This window comes from Grampus griseus (genome assembly GCF_964374135.1).
Source record: "Grampus griseus genome assembly, chromosome: 1".
In the NCBI taxonomy this organism is placed as follows: Eukaryota; Metazoa; Chordata; class Mammalia; order Artiodactyla; family Delphinidae; genus Grampus; species Grampus griseus.
Window position 1 is genome coordinate 85,829,532 of NC_139017.1, and position 19,130 is coordinate 85,848,661.

At 39.6% G+C, this 19,130-nt stretch overlaps 1 protein-coding gene across 1 annotated transcript; it reads right to left on the minus strand.

Moving 5' to 3' along the window:
- Positions 1 to 814: 814 nt before the first annotated feature.
- LOC309824320 (acidic mammalian chitinase-like) lies at positions 815 to 10,572 on the minus strand. The gene is made up of 11 exons (XM_082657137.1): positions 10,509 to 10,572; positions 9,283 to 9,312; positions 8,269 to 8,470; positions 7,103 to 7,159; positions 6,249 to 6,414; positions 3,532 to 3,656; positions 3,227 to 3,350; positions 2,753 to 2,938; positions 2,120 to 2,239; positions 1,891 to 2,032; positions 815 to 1,142 (listed from the first exon to the last, which is right to left on the minus strand). The coding sequence occupies exons 1-11, from the start codon at positions 10,537 to 10,539 to the stop codon at positions 901 to 903; spliced, it is 1,425 nt and encodes a 474-aa protein (XP_082513263.1). The 5' UTR covers positions 10,540 to 10,572; the 3' UTR covers positions 815 to 900.
- Between the last annotated feature and the right edge of the window lie 8,558 nt (positions 10,573 to 19,130).

Sequence of the window (19,130 nt, forward strand, 5' to 3'; positions counted from 1 at the left end):
GAGCTAGAATGAAGAGTTGGAAAGCTATTGATAAATGTTCTCTCTGCATCTTTAATCGTGGCTTTTCTCCACTGCTCCCCTTTAGTCTTCTTGCTCTGCGTCCAGGGCAACTTTCCCTTCTCTTCAGTTTCTCACTACAGATCCTAAGCTTATATATTATAGGCAAAGCCAGTCTCAGGGACTGTTTGCCATTCCTTGTTCTCTGTTGCAGATTCCAAGGGGTGATAATCTGATAAGCCCTCTTGAATCTGATGTCTACGCCAGTCAATCAGCCAAGCCAGGGGAGGAGATAATGCAGTAAAACCACAGCTGCTAGTGACCACAGCTATGGTTTCAAGGAAAGGACCTCTGCTTTCACTCCTGAGAAAGGCAGACATCCCCAAAGGAGCCCACTGCAAAGACCTTCCCGATGGTGCCAATTCAGGGGAGCTGGACCAGCTCTGGGACCTCAGCAGACACGGAAAGAATGTCCTGGCCTTCTGTTCCTTGAGCATGCCAAACAGGCCTGTGCCCCCGAGTCTCCCAGAATCACTTTGGTTCCCTACTGAGAACAGTCACCAAGATGCAGACCTATCTTCTTCATGTCCTCATCCCATGCCAACACCGAACATTCAGATGTTTCCTCCTACAACATCCAACCTTTATGCAGATCAACCTAAGCCAGTAGAAGGCTTGTGGGTTTGTTGGTGTCATCACTTCCTCACACACTCTCTTCTGCCACTCCACCCCCATGCACAACCTGTATTTTCAAATCTAGAAGGGTCTCCACCCAAATCACTTAAAACCAAGGACACTCATGTTTTGACTGATGGATTTTATTGCAGAACTCTAGGTAGGAGCAAGGTGTGCTAAACAAAGGAGACTGTTCAGTACATTAGGGAATGGAGACACAGGTCAGATTTATGCCAACTTGCAGCACTGACAGCTGGTGTCAAAGACAAGCCCAGCCGGGCAATACTGCTCGTATGTGATTCCATTTGCGCAGTTCATGAAGGCATTTCTGTTATTTGCCACAGGGTAGAGGCCATTGGCTTTGCCGGCACAGTATCCACTACCCACAGAGCTGCTACTCCCACTTCCACTTCCACTCCCACTTCCGGTACGACTGTTGGGCTCACTGGACTGAGTGGAGGTGGTGCAACCTGAAACAGCATGAAGAGTGTACTAGTGGACCTGGCAGAAGCTCTCAGATTCACCTAGAGGTGAAGAACTAGCAGACCTGGGGTGAGGTCTGGAGGTGGAGTGCAGTTCGCTCTGGGTCCCTGTAACTGAGGAGCTCACAAGATAACTCCATCTTAGGAATTAGGAACAGCTATAATTTCAAGCCAGCCCAGTTTTAAATTTTAAAAGTTCTCTCTTATGATGTTAAAATCATTTTTAAAAAATTTTACTGAGCACCCAATATATGCGAAATGCTTTTCCAGGATCTGGTTATAAGCAGTAAGCAAATAAACTGTAAGAGAAAATCTGGACAAATTTTAGGGAATTGGTACTTCCTCTGAATTATAGATTAGAAATATTTCAGTACTGCTTAGGGTTTTTTGTTCAATCTCCCCAAGCAGGCTGAAGGAGACTTTTAATAAGGGGTTCATAGAAAAATAAATGCTTATATTGAAGGTCAGCCTAATTTCTTGAGGCTTTTCCACACCTTTAAGAATTAGTAGACCTGGAAAACCCACCCAGTAAGCCTGGTTTCTCATAAGAACATAAAATTCCTGATGTGGACATTCAAGGGTAAGGAAAGAATATAGCACTTCTCTCTCAGGCAGGCAAGAACAGTGAGGTAAAATGGGAAGAGACTCCTGGGGCAAAGGGGGAAGATGTTAGGCTGTCTTTTGAGTTGGAAAAGGAGCATTTATACACCATGGGCATCCCCCTGCTGTCACTTACTTGCACTCTTCAGGCCAAGAACATCCTTCAAGGTGTTGATCAGGGGGAACTTGCCCTGGTTACAGAATGTGCCTGTGAAGTCATCCATGTCAATGGCCCAGACCATGGCACCTCCAAAGTTGTTCTGTTTAAGCCACTCAGCCTGTTTAAGGATAGAGGACACCAGCAGTCATTTTATTTCGGGGGACTCAGGGCTGAGCTCACAGCACATTGGAGGGGCTGACCTTACCTTGATATTAAAGCTCTTGACGTTGTCATAGCCAACCCACTCATTGCCCTCATAGGTGTAGGGCACGTACTGAGAGGCATCCCATGCCTGAGTGGCTCCATCTTTCAGGAAGGCGCAGATCTTTAAAAAGTCAAGAGATTCAAATCCTTTAAGTATGACTCCCCAAAAAGAGAAAACATACAATTTCCTCTTTGATTTTTTTTTTTCTGTCATGCCTGCAATAGGAGATTTCCTCAGATTTCTAATTATGGGTTTTTGTTTGCAGTAAATAAGATCAAGTTGTTTTTGAAATACTCAGATGTTATCCCTATTTTTAGTGCTTGATTTTGAGAACCCATGTTAGTATGGGAGATACAGTTATTTAATTCCCTTAAGTGCTAATATAAATGACCTTAAGTATGTAGTCTGTTGTTTGAAGGGATACTGCACACTACAAATGTTCTTCATACTGGATTAGGTAAATGAATAGGTTACTTAAACACCTGAAGCATTTGGAGTAATATCTGTGTTACAGTAGGTAAGTAGTGGACAAAATGAACATTCAAGCTTTACACAGATTCTAGCCCTAAGGCTACTGTGCAGCACAGGGCATGAAATTCACAGAATTTCAACTGTAAAGCCCAGGCTACCTACCTCATAGTAGGCCAGGAACCCAGCCTGACTGGTGTAGGGCCCAGCAGGACCAGCACCAGAAGTGGGGGCACCAATGCCATTGTTGGAAGGGTTGCTTAGGATGTAGTCGTGTCCATAGGTAGGGAATCCAACGATGAGCTTCTCAGCTGGGGCCCCATTGTTCTTCCAGTAGTTCATGGCATAATCCTGAAAATGTAGCAGGTGAGTTAGAGGCCCACCCAGCTGATGACCCATTGCTTAGTTATGCTAGTCCACTGTCCTAAAAGGTAAAATTGAATGATGCTAATAACAGATAGATTAGTTGGTATTTTTGGAAATATTTTGGTGAGGTTATAGTTAATGAAATATGATCAGCCACTTAAGAAGAGAGTTGCCCAAATGAGACTTTTGCAGAATTTATATTTCTTTTGTCTCTGAATCTCCATGTGATTTACAACATCTCTGGTCTGAACCTGCATCTGTGTGGGTACTCACCACATTGAGGTAAGCATTGTTGCCAGTGTCAGTTGGGTATTTGTAGAGGGGGCTGTTCTCTCCAGTGTAGCCCTCCCATGGGCCATAGAAGTCATAAGTCATGACATGGATGTAGTCTAGGTACCTGAGGTGGGATAAAGCGTTTAAAAGCATTTCCAATTGTTATTTCCCACACCTGTGCAGACAAAAGATACCACTTCCAATGCCTCTTAAACAAAGTCCCTGAGTGGCAAGACAGACTAAGGACAAGTCTGTTTTGCAAAACTGATACCTATAGGAGTTTGAGGATAAGGTGAGTCACTCACTGGGACAGCTGAGGAATCTCATAGCCAGACTGGATGTTGGAGATGCCAGCAGCTACTGCAGCAGTGACCAGCAGCCTGGGCTTGTTGGTTTGGATGGCCTCCTGCTCAAAAGCTTCACGCATTTCCTATAGAATAATCAAGTATAGTAGGACATCTATGAAACTGATTTCACCTCCTTAAATATTAATAAATATATGTTTGTATAATGCTTTTCTTTTTCAGAGTGCTTTCACATATTTTATCTTTAGTTTCTGCATATCCCTATAAAGTAGACAGAATTGATGGTATTCATTTTATAGCTAATATGCATAGAAGTTAGACAATTTCACCAAAGTCTCACAGCAAGTGAGTATCCAGGTCATGACGAGAACCCAGGTTCCAGATGACCAGTCAGAGCTTTACTTATATCACTACACTTTGAAGTTATACTTGCTACAGTAACCCATATCCAGCTTTTAGCAATATAGAGATTTGCTTCCCTTTGTCCAGTAAATGAGCTACTTTATAGGACTGACATCCCATCAAATGAAATGCTGAATTGGCCAGTGAGGAAGGTGGTAACAGCCAGGTGATAGGTTCCCGTTCAATGCTAGAGGTTAATCCACTGTTATTTTGTGACTCTAATCTTACCCGGAGCACTGGATTCAGTTTTTTTTTTTTTTTTTTTTTTTTTTTTTTTTTTTGCGGTACGCAGACCTCTCACTCTTGTGGCCTCTCCCATTGCAGAGCACAGGCTCCGGACGCGCAGGCTCAACGACCATGGCTCACGGGCTCAGCCACTCCACGGCATGTGGGATCTTCCCAGACCAGGGCACGAACCAGCGCCCCCTGCATCGGCAGGCAGACTCTCAAGCACTGCGCCACCAGGGAATCCATGGATTTAGTTTTTATAACTGCATTATTAGGGTGTACCAGAGTGTGTTCCAGTGAAGAGTGGGTCTGAAAATTGTTGTATGGGTACTTGTTAAAGGAACTAGGTTATTTAACTAGAAGGAGAAAAATTATAGGCAAGATATAGCTGTCTTCAAATATCAAACTAATATATTGCAAAAGGTGCAGCTTTATTCTATGTTACTTCAGTGGGCAGAGCTAGAACCACTAATTGGAAGTTATTAATTATGACTGGACGCATGTATTGACTAAGAATACAGATGTTCTTTTTGATCTCTAGAGCTGTTCAACAAGTAAGTAGGTTTATTTTTCAACCAGTGAATTACTTAATATTGAAACTATTGGAGGCTGCCTGACAATCTGGTATAACAGATGGTATAGGAAAAAACCCTGTCTTGGGGGAGAGTAAATCTAAAAGCCATCCTTGGCTTTTCTCACTCCATTCATTTTTCCTTGGTGATCTCTTAGTTATCTACCTTTGCTGATGACGTCAATACGGTATATCAAATCAAGTCCTTTGTTCTGAACTCCAGCTTGGCATTCACCCAATATCTATTCATCCAGTGTCTATTAGGCAAAACTATAGGATGTCCTACAGATTCCTCTCACTCAGCATGTTCAAAGACAAATTAATGAGCCCTTTTTCTTGCTCCAAATCTACCTTTTTTCCTGTATTTACCATCTTAGTTAACAGGACCATAGTCAAACTAGTTCTCAAGGTCAGAAAACTGGAAGTTCTCTCCTTTTCCACTTCCAATTGGTCTCCAAATCCTATTGATTCTACCCTCCTAATATCTCTTATATACTTCCTTTTTCTGTTCTGTTAGGGTATTCGTTCAGACCCTCAGCATCTCTTGCTCGATTTATTGCAATAGCCTCCTAACTCTATTCCTGACTCCTTACCTTCTAATTCATCCGCCGTGGTTAAAGCCAGAGTGATCCTTCTAAAACATGAGCTTTGTCATATCTTTCCATTACTTAAAAATCCTTCAAAGTTGCCTTGAACATAATGTCCAAATTACTTAACGTAATATACAAATCCTACATGATCTGATTCTTGTCTCTGGTGCAGCCTCATAATCCATTACTCACATACCTGCTCACACATATCTACATGTCTTCATTTGTGCAATCCCATCGTCACTTAATTGGTTAACACCACTTTTAAGACTAAGCTCTTCTTGATCCTGCCCCAGAGCAGGATTAGGTACCTTCTCTCTTTGCTACTTTTGCACTCTGAATACCTCTATCATGACATTTACCTAAGTGTACTGTAATTGTTGGTTATTTTTCAGGCTTCCACCTAAGATGGTGTAGTTTTTAAAGCCAAGGATTGTGTCTTATTCTTATCTTTAGCCTGACACTTAATGCAGTGTCTGGGATGGTGTAAGTGCTCAGTGATAATAGGCAGTCTAATATAAAGGTTAGAAGCAATGGGCTCTGTAGTCAGACTACTTGGGTAGTTATGACACCTATTAGTTGTGTGATATTAGGCAAGTTACTTAAACCCGCTATATATTAGCTTCCTCGTCTGTAAAATAAAGGTTATGGTACTTACAGTACCTATATCATAGAGTAGATACGAAGATGAAATGAGTTATGATTCTAAAACCAGCTTGTAGAATTGTGCCTGACACATAGCACACATCATAATATTATTATTATTAAAGGCTGTTGAATGTAGGCATGATATCTAAGAATCTTTGCAATGTAAAGTTTCCAAAATTCTAAATTCCAGTTTAGTTTCACTCTGGACCACCAGGTTCTCCTTGAAAAGAACAGGCTTTGAATTTTCTTGGGCTAAACACTGACACCTCCCTCCTCACCTGCACCAGGACAGTGAAGAGATGCTTGTCCTGAGAAGGGCTTCCACGAGAGCCAGGGTACTCCCAATCGAAGTCCAGCCCATCAAATCCATACTGACGCAGGAATTTGATGACTGAAGAAATGAAAGTCTTGCGATTCTCTGGAGTGGAAACCATGGCAGTGAAACTGAAGGAGATCCAAAGAAAGCAGGGTGAGGCCTTGGTAGTCCCAACACCTTGTAACAAAGTCAAACTCCTATATTTCTGCCTCAGAGCTTTACACCAAGACCCACATCCCAGATAAAACTATGTTCCTGGCTTTCTCCTGTGCTTGCTTTGTAATCACTGCTCTGTCAGCCATGGTACCTCAGTGTTCTCTTTGTTTTGTTATCCACCCAACTCTGATCTTTCTCCCAAATTGTACCTGTTACTTTGAACACCTGGCTACCTTGGCCCACTGTGTTGTCTCTCCAAATAGTCCCTGATGTTTGTATAACCTCAAAAAATTCTTCTTGTTTATTTGCATGACTTTCTCTTCCCTTCTCCCAGAAGGTAAATAGACAGAAGTGCTATAACACTCTCCTCAGGGGTTGTACTTCAGAAACATTTTGAGAAGAGGTTGTTTTGAAATCTCAGTAACTAAGCTTCTGTGAATGTAGTCCCAGAATATCCAACTAAATGTAAATGTACAAAATAAATGGTATTCTAATTAATACTGAGATTCTGGAGTAGTAATTTATTTAAGTAGCATATTTGTTTAATGTATATCCTTAATATCCTGTCTTAAGATGTGAAATCTGAAGGGACATAGGTCACATTGGGCTAACTTGTTTTCTGTAACAAATGAATACCAGGCTCTCTCGTAGAGGACTTACGGGGCAGTTCCAAAATTCCAGCCTCCAATGGCCAGGAGAGTTTTCAGCTGGCTGTTCCTTTAAAACAAAGGATAGAAAAGAAAAACTTCAAAATCTATGAGTCCCTCAATTTAAAATAACATTGCTTCGGTATTGGGCCTGGTCAGAAACTTTGATGTTGCCTTGATAAAATATTCTGTATAATAATTTTCCTTCACTACTGAACACTTTAGAAAAATTATTTGTGTTATCATTATGAATGTACTCAAAGTTCTTTAGAAAAATCTAAATTAAGCAACCGGGTTTTTTTAAAAATTGGAATGTATTGGCAATTCTTACATTCTACTCTATCAGATGAAATGGTAAATATTGCTTGAACATAATTACTTTCTCAGACTTTATGATAATGAATATAAATCAGTTGGCTTAAAATCATACACATTTTCTGGAATAGTGGTTCTCAAACATCAGTTTATATAAGAATGAAGTACATGGACCAGAGTTGGAGGACAACATTAAAATTCCAGGTTTTTAATCCCTTTCTCAGAGATTGTGATTCAGTTGGATTAGGGATTGAGATTTTTGTCAAGTGACTCATGTGATTTTGTTGCATGGTCAATGGATCACACTTTGAGAAATACCACTCTGAAGTGGTTTATTTCTTCTTAGGTATCATAACTCAAGTTCTAGTGGCTGCATTCAAGATACTGCCACTACTGAAGGTAGCAATGGCCTGTAGCCTTACTTCTCCTGGATGTAACTAACTGAACAAATTAGAAATTAAAAGATACCAGGGTTTTTGTTTGTTTTGTTTCATTTTTACACAGAACAGAACTCTATTAAAATACAGCAAACTCTTCTGATTTCTTGGGCTTTGTTATGTCTAATCTTCGGTATCCTCTGCCTCCTGTTCTCTGATGCAAGTAGCTAAGATGGTTTGCAGTTTCCTGAGTCATAAAAAAGATAATTACAGTGAAAGGAAGATACAGAACTATTTTTTAATACTAGCTAGAGCAGGCAACGTGCTACGTTACCTATATCCTCGATACTTAAAGCGTAGCTCCTGGACCAGAAGCATCAGCATCATAGAGAAGCTTGTTAGAAATAACAGAGTCTTGGTTCCCACCTCAGACTCACTGAACCTGAACTGCAGAGATACCAACTTAGATATCTTCCCGTTCTCTTACTTGTTTTTCAGGCTATTGAAAGATTGGTAGAGAGTCACATCATTCCATTCAATGGTGGTGATCTCGTTGTTTCTCATCCCAGCAAAGGCATAAATCAGGTGAGTACAGAGGCAGGGGTCGATGTCGTCAGGCTTGAAACTTCCCAGGCCTGGTCGGTACTGGGACCAGTTGGTGAAGTAGCACATCAGCTGGTAGGCAGAACCTGAGAGTAATAAGAAGTAAGAAAAATGGCCTGACTTAGGTGCCACTGAAATGTGCTGTAAGTTTTAGCCCTGCTTCTGTTTCCCTCCTTTTGCCTCAGATACCTGATCTCTGTGTAAGGGTGGTTAATAGGAACAATCTTGCAAATGATTTCAAAGCTTCTAACTTGGGAACTAGTCACTGACTTTCAAGTTGGTTATTTTTAACTTTGACAGATTCACTTTGGGATCTTGGTGAAGCCTAGGAACCACTGAAGAAAAAATGCCCAGTAGTCCTATGAAGCCCAGTGAATACCAACTTACAACTCTCAGGTGGTCATGCTGAAGAGAATAACAGTGGCAGCCAATGCAAAATAACAGTTTCTCCCAACATCAAATCCATCTGTCTGTAAAGAAGACAGTAGCTTTCTTTCCTAGCATAGCTTATCTATCTCTTGATATGCTTTTATTTTTATTTATTTATTTTTTGGGTGGTACGCGGACCTCTCACAGTTGTGGCCTCTTCCGTTGCAGAGCACAGGCTCCAGACGCGCAGGCTCAGTGGCCATGGCTCACGGGCCTAACGGCTCCGCAGCATGTGGGATCTTCCCGGACCGGGGCACAAACCCATGTCCCCTGCATCGGCAGGCGGACTCTCAACCACTGCGCCACCAGGGAAGCCCTTGATATGCTTTTTAAAAAGTAATATTAGAATATAAAAAAATCACATTTAATACATTACGCAGACAATTGCATTATGAGTAATTTATAAAGATTTTAGGTTTATTGTAGGAAAAAATTATGTCAAGAATATAATACAGAGTCCATGACTTACCTAGCTGAGCATTCAGCAGAAGGGCCAGACCTAGAGAGAAAGAAAACACATGTATTCTGAACCAATTGTCTATATCTTGTAGAATATAATTCTGAGGCCTTCGGTACCATCCTATGGGTCATAGGTTTTTATAGCCCAAGTGGCACTTAGGGGTTATGCCAAAGAGTAGGCTTTTCAGTGAAGGCACCAATAAATCTGTACTTCCCTTCTCTTAGTCAAAAATGAGCATGGCTCTCTCTTCTTCCTTCTTCCATGTCAGTAACAAATGTTACGGAAGACAGAGTTGGAAGTCTACTACCTATGGGAGATCTATGTACTGAAACTACCCAAAATTTACTCTACTCAATGACTACACACCCATCCATGCTTCACCACCCTTAACTGGGATGAATACAGCTTCACACACAAAGCATCCTCTAAATCAGTGAATTCAGTATCTCTTGGGGCCTTCAAGTTTTTTTATACCAACTTTAAGAGCTCTTACGGTAGAAGAGAACTAGAAACTGTTAGGCAAGGCTCCAGATGCTGTTCCCTGGCTTCTACCAGGACACTTTTGACCTGATTGCTTTATAAATTGAGCTAGAGGTTTCATTTGGAAAAGGTTCTGAAGCTATAAAAAGTTTGTAAATCTCAGCTCTAGAGCAACTAATAAGCTATGGATATAAATTGGCTCTAAACAATGTACTGAATCAACCCCTTTAAATGATTGAATTATAACTGATATTTTTATAATACATCAGCAACTCAGTAAGACAGTAAGGGATTAAAGAGAAATAATTCTGAAAACAGTAGATCAAAGATAACTTGCATAACTCTGTCTCAGTTCCCACTGATTTTCATCTCTGAAAAAGATAGACCAAAAACACAAACATGTAAATTAAAATAAAATCAATTAAAATGAGGTGGTGCAGGAAGATGAATAGAGAAATGGGAACAACCCAACAAGGAATGGGAGTGTAAGACGAGCATTGGAAGAAAACTAGCCTTTCTTTTAGGACCATGCTTGTGGCATCAACGAAGGTAGAAATGCTGCCAGAGTCAATTGAGATTAAAAGAATCAGAAGTAGACTCATTTGTGTATGTCTGGATTCTCTTGGAAATTTGAAATAATGAAAGAACAATAGAAAAGCATAGAAGTGTGTGTGAAGACTATTTCATGCCTGTCAGATGCAGAGAGAAAAATAAATCAGGTAAGAACAAGGCTTTATCTCCAATTACAGACTCACCTGTGAGAATAAGCTTTGCCATGGTTGCCATTGGCTCTGGTCTAGCAGAGCCTGGATTTTCTTTTTATACCATCTGAGTACCAGGTTATCACAAAGGATATCTTCCAAGTGGAGAGCATTTAACCCAAATGTGTATATAGCTAATCAGTAAGTCAACAGATCTCCTCCCCTACAAACACCACTTTGTGTACCTCCAACCTGCACTCCCCTCACCACCACCTTCTCTGCTCAATAAGGACAAAATGTCATGGCTCCTAACAGGGTGGTAGAGACCATCACCATGAAAAGCACCGGCTTATTAGCTTTTTTGGCAGTTCTCAGGGCTGATAAGCATCTGTTTAAACATTGTGGTTTTCATGAGGTGGACATTTTGTGCCTGGCATCAAAGCATGTTTTTATTGGAAAATAAACAGTAAAACCCCTTGGCAGGTATTAGCTGTTCTTAAAACTTTTCTTAACCCTCAGAATGGGAGAAAATATTTGCAAATGAAGCAACTGACAAAAGATTAATCTCCAAAATCTACAAGCAGATCATGCAGCTCAATAACAAAAAAACAAACAACCCAATCCAAAAATGGGCAGAAGACCTAAATAGACATTTCTCCTAAGAAGATATACAGATAGCCAACAAACACATGAAAGAATGCTCAACATCATTAATCATTAGAGAAATGCAAATCAAAACTACAATGAGATATCATCTCACACAGGTCAGAATGGCCATCATCAAAAAATCTAGAAACAATAAATGCTGGAGACGGTGTGGAGAAAAGGGAACACTCTTGCACTGCTGGTGGGAATGTAAATTGATACAGTCACTATGGAGAACAGTATGGAGGTTCCTTAAAAAACTACAAATAGAACTACCATATGACCCAGCAAACCCACTACTGGGCATATACCCTGAGAAAACCATAATTCAAAAAGAGTCATGTACCAAAATGTTCATTGCAGCTCTATTTACAATAGTCAGGAAATGGAAGCAACCTAAGTGTCCATCATCAAATGAATGGATAAAGAAGATGTGGCACATATATACAATGGAATATTACTCAGCCATAAAAAGAAACGAAATTGAGTTATTTGTGGTGAGGTGGATGGACCTAGAGTCTGTCATACAGAGTGAAGTAAGTCAGAAAGAGAAAGACAAATATCGTATGCTAACACATATATATGGAATATAAGAAAAAGAAATGTCATGAAGAACCTAGGGGTAAGACAGGAATAAAGACACAGACCTACTAGAGAATGGACTTGAGGATATGGGGAGGGGGAAGGGTAAGCTGTGACAAAGTGAGAGAGTGGCATGGACATATGTACACTACCAAACGTAAAATAGATAGCTAGTGGGAAACAGCCGCATAACACAGGGAGATCAGCTCGGTGGTTTGTGACCACCTAGCGGGGTGGGATAGGGAGGGTGGGAGGGAGGGAGACACAAGAGGGAAGAGATATGGGAACAAAAGTATATGTATAACTGATTCACTTTGTTATAAAGGAGAAACTAACACACCATTGTAAAGCAATTTTACTCCAATAAAGATGTTAACAAAACAAAACAAAACAAAAATTTTCTTTCATGGAATTATTCACATATGATTTGTATAATCAGTGCCTAGGGGCTTTCATCTTCAGGTGCTGTTTTATGAACATTCTATCCATACCTGTTATTTGGAATGACCTTAGTCATAATTATACGATAATTTTATCTAGGAACGTATGGTTCCCAAAATGTACCCTCTGAAGGTCAATGAGAACTCTCTAATCCATAGTTCCAAATTACATCCAGAAGATGTTTAAAAATATTTTGTGCTGCTGATGGATAAAGATGATGCAGATGATATTGAAGAGTTTCTTTTAATAGAAATATTTGCAACTTGACCATTTATGGAATTTTTGTTTAAAGTTAATTCCAGCCCACCTTTCCAAACACTATCCACTACTATTGTCCTATAAAAAAATTCTGCTTCAGCCAAAATGGTCTATTCATTGTCCCCAAACATGTCTTTCATGCCTTTGCTCACACTGTCTCTCCACCCTTTGCCTGTAATATCTTCTATCCCAGTATTACAGTTCTTCAAAGTCCAGCTCAGATCCTCTCCTTGAAGCTCAATGATCTCTCCTTCCTCTGAAATACTTTATGTCCTTTAGTACATATTGTCTATTCTTGCTTATATGGTACCGTCTTGTGACAGTAACTGGAAAGCAGTTGGTAGACTTATGGGTGCACATGATGGGATGCTGACACCTTAGCAGACTTATTGTAAATATAGACTAATTTTTTATTTTATCTCATTTAGAAACTAAATTGTGTCCATTTACTCAATGATAATTAGGTCCTGGGTGTTTGGTTCTCACTCATAGGACCAGAGAGAAAGTCTGGTAGAAGTGCTGCCAGGAAGATTTTCAGTTATAAAAATAATAATATCAACAAACACTACAAGCACCTACTATATGCCAGAGATTGTTCTTGGTTTTTATATTATGAAGGATTACTTTTTTCTAAGTGATTAAAACCAACTCTAACAAGCACAAATCAGTATATTGGGAGAATATGAGGAAGCTCACAGAATCAAAGATAAGAATATAGGACCTGCTTCTGATTATGACAGAAATCACATTTCTTGGGGGAGCAAAGTGGAAGGAGAACTTAGGATAAGTAAGCTCCAATTTTACTTTTTATCCATGCATCAGTCCATACAAGAATCAAAGTCCTGTGAGAAATAGTCTGATTGTGTAGCTTTGAGCTTGAACCAGCCCCTCACTTAGAGAGAGGACAGGGCACTTGCATTTAAATTTCCATCCAAATTGGCCATAAAAGGAAATTCTAAAAGAATGGAGAGTGAATACTGAGTGACTGGAAAACAATGAATATTCGTCAGAGGGCTCTACTTCCTTATTTTATTTGGCCTATAATGAGAATTATTACTGTCACCTCAACTTTGTAGGTGAGAAAATTGTCAAACAAATCTTAAGTACCAGGTCTGGGATTCAGTGTCAAGAGCAGGAGCATGCAGAATGGAAATCTCCTAGTATTTACACTGCATTACTTCCTTATATTAAATGAAGTGGGCTAGTTGGTGGCACACGTTGAAATAGGAAAGACATTTCCATGAGGTACCTAGGAGAATATGGTTGGGACAAAGAGTCAGAACTGTGTCAAATCAAGGGCAAGTCAAAAATATGCAAAAACAAGCAGCACGGCCGGTAGTCCCAGATTTATCTATTTGGCACTAACATATCTAGATGTTGTTTAAATTTTGTAAGATGTTTTCTATTGAATTTGGCCCTCCTGGCCCTGTACAAAAGACCTGCTGGTAAAACGTCCCTTCTTAATAACTCCTTAGTAGCTCCAACTGAGTCCTTGTCAAACTTGCCTTCCATCTGAGCACTTGAGTGCTGGAAAGAATTACCAGCATGATAAGATTTGTAGAATAATAAAGGTTTAAAAGTGTGGGCATTGTGTATCTTTCCATATTGCTCATTTTTCTTTCAGTAAGCCTGTATTATTTAGTCTCTATCAATTTTATGGTACCATATATATAAGTTTAGATATACATTTTAAAGAAAGGTATTAAAGTGAAACCCCTGTCCCACCACCCAGTTTGAATAAGATAATATTATCTTTGAATATTATCCTATATTTTCTTCCCCAGAAATAATGAAATCATGTTGATGTTGGTAATGTTAACAAAGCTCAAGCCCATTTAAGAACTCATTATCGACAGTGAAACCATGTTATTTGATTTCACTTTACTAGAAGAAAAGATGGGACTCAAGCCCAGGAACCATATTAATAAGCTCTATTAAGGAATAATTTACATAATTCAAGATGGTTCATATACAGTGGGCTACAATCTGTTTGGAGAGTGAAGCAACTAATTGGCTGTGTCACACACACTCTCTTTGATAGGCAGAAGCATTAACTAACTTTGCTTTTATTTATTGTTTGAATTCATTCATTTATTGTAAGAACAAAGGTCCCTCCTTAGGCAAAGGCATAGAGAGGAGTAACCTACTCTGGTGTTTTGCCCTCCAATTCTTACCTATTTTCTTCCTATTCCTTTTCCTGTTCCTAGTCCTCCTACTTTGTCCCAAACATCTACCCCTCAAGTGGCCCTAGCTTGTTTCCACTCTGCTCAAGCTCCCTCCCACTGTGATACTTCCCTGGGTTCAGCCTTCCTCAGCTGCCCCCAGCATAAGCTGCCTCACCACCAGACCCTGAGCCTAAGGGTGACACTTTCCAGGTGGTTATTTCCCCCAGGTCAGCACCTCTTCCTATTGCCCATATTTCTGTGAATGCTTCCAACATTCTGGTCACCATGGCTCTCACTACAATATCCCTTTTGAATCATCTCTCTACTCTCCACAACCCATTGGTTACTGAGCTTGGTAGCGCTCCTCTCCTTGGTCCCCTCTCTTCAGTATCCTCCATTCCACTCTCCACCACCACTGCTCTCAGAGCTTATCATCTGTGACCGTTTACAGGCATATCTCAGAGATACTGTGGAATCAGTTCCAGACCACTGTAATAAAGCAAATATTACAATAAAGCAAGTTACACAAATTTTTTGGTTTCCCAGTGCATATAAAAGTTATGTTTACACTATACTGTAGTATATCAAGTATGTTGATACTTTTTAGTATCAACATGATGATGTCTAGTATTTTAGACATCATCAATAACATGATGTCTAAAAAAATGTGCATAACATAATTTTACAATAGTTTATTGTAAAAAAAAAAAACACCCCTAACCGTCAACTGAGTTTTCAGAGAGTCTTAATCTTCTTGCTGGTGGAGGGTCTTGCTGTGACATTGATGGCTGCTGACGGATCAGGGTGGTGGTTGCTGAAGGCTGGGATGGCTGCGGCAATTTCTTAAAGTAAGACAACAGTGAAGTTTGCTGCATCAATTGACTCTTCCTTTCATGAATGATTTCTCTGTAGCATGCACCGCTGTTTGATAGCATTTTACACACAGTAGGACTTCTTTCAAAATTGGAGTCAATCCTGTCAAATCCTGCCACTGCTTTATCAACTAAGTTTATGTAATATTCTAAATCCTTTGCTGTCATTTCAACAACCTTCAAAGCACCTTCACCGGGGGTAGATTCCATCTCGAGAAACCACTTTCCTTGCTCATCCAAAAGAAGCAAGTTCTCATCCATTCATGTTTTATCATGAGATTACAGCAATTCAGTCACATCTTCAGACTCCACTTCTAATTCCAGTTCTCTTGCTATTTCTACCACATCTGCACTTACTTTCTCCACTGAAGTCTTGAACCCCTCAAAGTCATCCATGAGGGTTGAAATAAACTTCTTCTAAACTCCTGTTAATGTTGATATTTTGACCTCTTTCTATGAATCATGAATGTTCTTAATGTCATCTAGAAAATTGAATGCTTTCCAGAAGGTTTTCAATTTACTTTGCTCAAATCCATCAGAAGAATCACTATCTATGGCAACAACAGCCTTTAAAAATGTATTTTTTGAATAACAAGTTGAAATTACTCCTTGATCCAATGGTTAACACAGAATGGACGCTGTGTTAGTGGGCATGAAAACAACATTATCAGGAACAAGACAAGGTTGCCCACTCTCACCACTGTTATTCAACATAATTTTGGAAGTTTTAGCCACAGCAATCAGAGAAGGAAAAGCAATAAAAGGAATCCAAATCAGAAAAGAAGAAGTAAAGCTGTCATTGTTTGCAGATAACATGATACTATACATAGAGAATCCTAAAGATGCTACCAGAAAACTACTAGAGCTAATCAATGAATTTGGTAAAGTAGCAAGATACAAAATTAACGCACAGAAATCTCTTGCATTCCTCTACACTAATGATGAAAAATCTGAAAGTGAAATTAAGAAAACACTCCCATTTACCATTGCAACAAAAAGAATAAAATATCTAGGAATAAACCTACCTAAGGAGACAAAAGACCTATATGCAGAAAATTATAAGACACTGATGAAAGAAATTAAACATGATACAAACAGATGGAGAGATATACTATGTTTTTGGATTGGAAGAATTGACATTGTGAAAAGGACTATACTACCTAAAGCAATCTACAGCTTCAATGCAATCCCTATCAAACTACCACTGGCATTTTTCACAGAACTAGAACAAAAAATTTCACAATTTGTATGGAAACACAAAAGACCCTGAATAGCCAAAGCAATCTTGAGAAAGAAAAATGAAGCTGGAGAAATCAGGCTCCCTGACTTCAGACTATACTACAAGGCTACAGTAATCAAGACAGTATGGTACTGGCCCCAAAACAGAAATATAGATCAATGGAACAGGATAGAAAACCCAGAGATAAACCCACGCACATATGGTCACCTTATCTTTGATAAAGTAGGCAAGAATATACAGTGGAGAAAAGACAGCCTCTTCATAAATGGTGCCGGAAAAACTGGACAGCTCCATGTAAAAGAATGAAATGAGAACACTCCCTAACACCATACACAAAAATAAACTCAAAATGGATTAAAGACCTAAGTGTAAGACCAGACACTATCAAAACCTTAGAAGAAAACATAGGCAGAACACTCTATGACATAAATCACAGCAAAATCTTTGTTGAACCACCTCCTAGAGAAATGGAAATAAAAACAAAAATAAACAAATGGGACCTAATGAAACTTAAAAGCTTTTGCACAGCAAAGGAAACCATAAGCAAGATGAAAAGACAACCCTCAGAATGGGAGAAAATGTTTGCAAATGAAGTAATTGACAAAGGATTAATCTCCAAAATTTACAAGCAGCTCATGCAGCTCAATATCAAAGAAACAAAAACCCAATCCAAAAATGGGCAGAAGACCTAAATAGACATTTCTCCAAAGAAGATATACAGATTGCCAACAAACACATGAAAGAATGCTCAACATCATTAAGCATTAGAGAAAAACAAATCAAAACTACAATGAGATATCATCTCACACCAGTCAGAATGGCCATCATAAAAAATTTGCAAACAATAAATGCTGGAGACGGTGTGGAGAAAAGGGAACCCTCTTGCACTGTTTGTGGGAATGTAAATTCGTACAGCCACTATGGAGAAGAGTATGGAGGTTACTTAAAAAGCTAAAAATAGAACTACCATATGACACAGAAAACCCACTACTGGGCATATACCCTGAGAAAACTATAATTCAAAAAGAGTCATGTACCACAATGTTCATTGCAACACTATTTACAGTAGCCAGGACATGGAAGCAACCTAAGTGTTCATCATTGGATGAATGGATAAAGAAGATGTGACACATATATACAATGGAATATTACTCAGCCATAAAAAGAAATGAAATTGAGTTATTTGTAGTGAGGTGGATGGACCTAGAGTCTGTCATACAGAGCGAAGTAAGTCAGAAAGAGAAAAACAAATACCGTATACTAACATGTATATATGGAATAAAAATAAATGGTTCTGATGAACCTAGGGCCAGGACAGGAATAAAGACGCAGACGTAGAGAATGGACTTAAGGACATGGGAAGGGGGAAGGGTAAGCTGGGATGAAGTGAGAGAGTAGCACTGACACATATACACTATCAAATATAAAATAGATAGCTAGTTGGAAGCAGCTGCATAACACAGGGAGATCAGCTCGGTGCTTTGTGACCACCTAGAGTGGTGGGATAGGGAGGATGGGGGGGAGACTCAAGAGCAAGGGGATATGGAGATATATGTATACATGTAACTGATTCACTTTGTTATGCAGCAGAAACTAACACAGCATTGTAAAGCAGTCATACTCCAATAAGGATGTTAAAAAAAATTTTTAAATAAAAAAGAATCACAGATTACCATAACAAATATGATAACAATGAAAAAGTTTGAAATATTGGGAGAATTTTTAAAATGTAAGACAGAGACCCAATGTAAAAGAATGTTATTGGAAAAATGGTTCCGACAGACTTGTTCAACACAGAGTTGCCATAAACTTTCAATTTGTAAAAAACGCAGTATCTGCGAAGTGAAATAAAACAAAGTGCAATAAAATGAGGTATAAGTCTTCTGTGGCCTCATTTTCCTTTTAAATGTAGTGTATATATATCCCCAATTCCCTTGGTCTGAGAGGGGGGCTTTAATGGCTCCTATTGCCTCATAGCGTCTTTTCTTCTTCACCTGTCAGCAAGACTCCACAATCTGGCCTGAACTCACATTTCTAGCCTTGCCTACTGCTTGCCCCTCAGTATACACCTTGGGTATTAAATTATACTATTCCCCATTATGAGATCCAAACCAGTCTCACCTCTATGCTTTTTCTGAAGCCATTCTCTCTATCTAGAATTTAGAATATATTCCTCCTGTATCCATTGCCATCATTAAAGGCCCAGCTCAAATGATTTCTGCCATGATACCTTCCCCAATCATCACAGCTGGAAGTGAGCATCTTTGCTCCCTGGCATTTTTTATTTTATTTTATTTTTTTGTGGTACGCGGGCCTCTCACCGTTGTGGCCTCTCCCGTTGCGGAGCACAGGCTCCGGACATGCAGGCTCAGCGGCCATGGCTCACAGGCCTAGCTTCTCCGCGGCATGTGGGATCTTCCCTGACCAGGGCACGAACCCGTGTCCCCTGCATCGGCAGGCGAACTCTCAACCA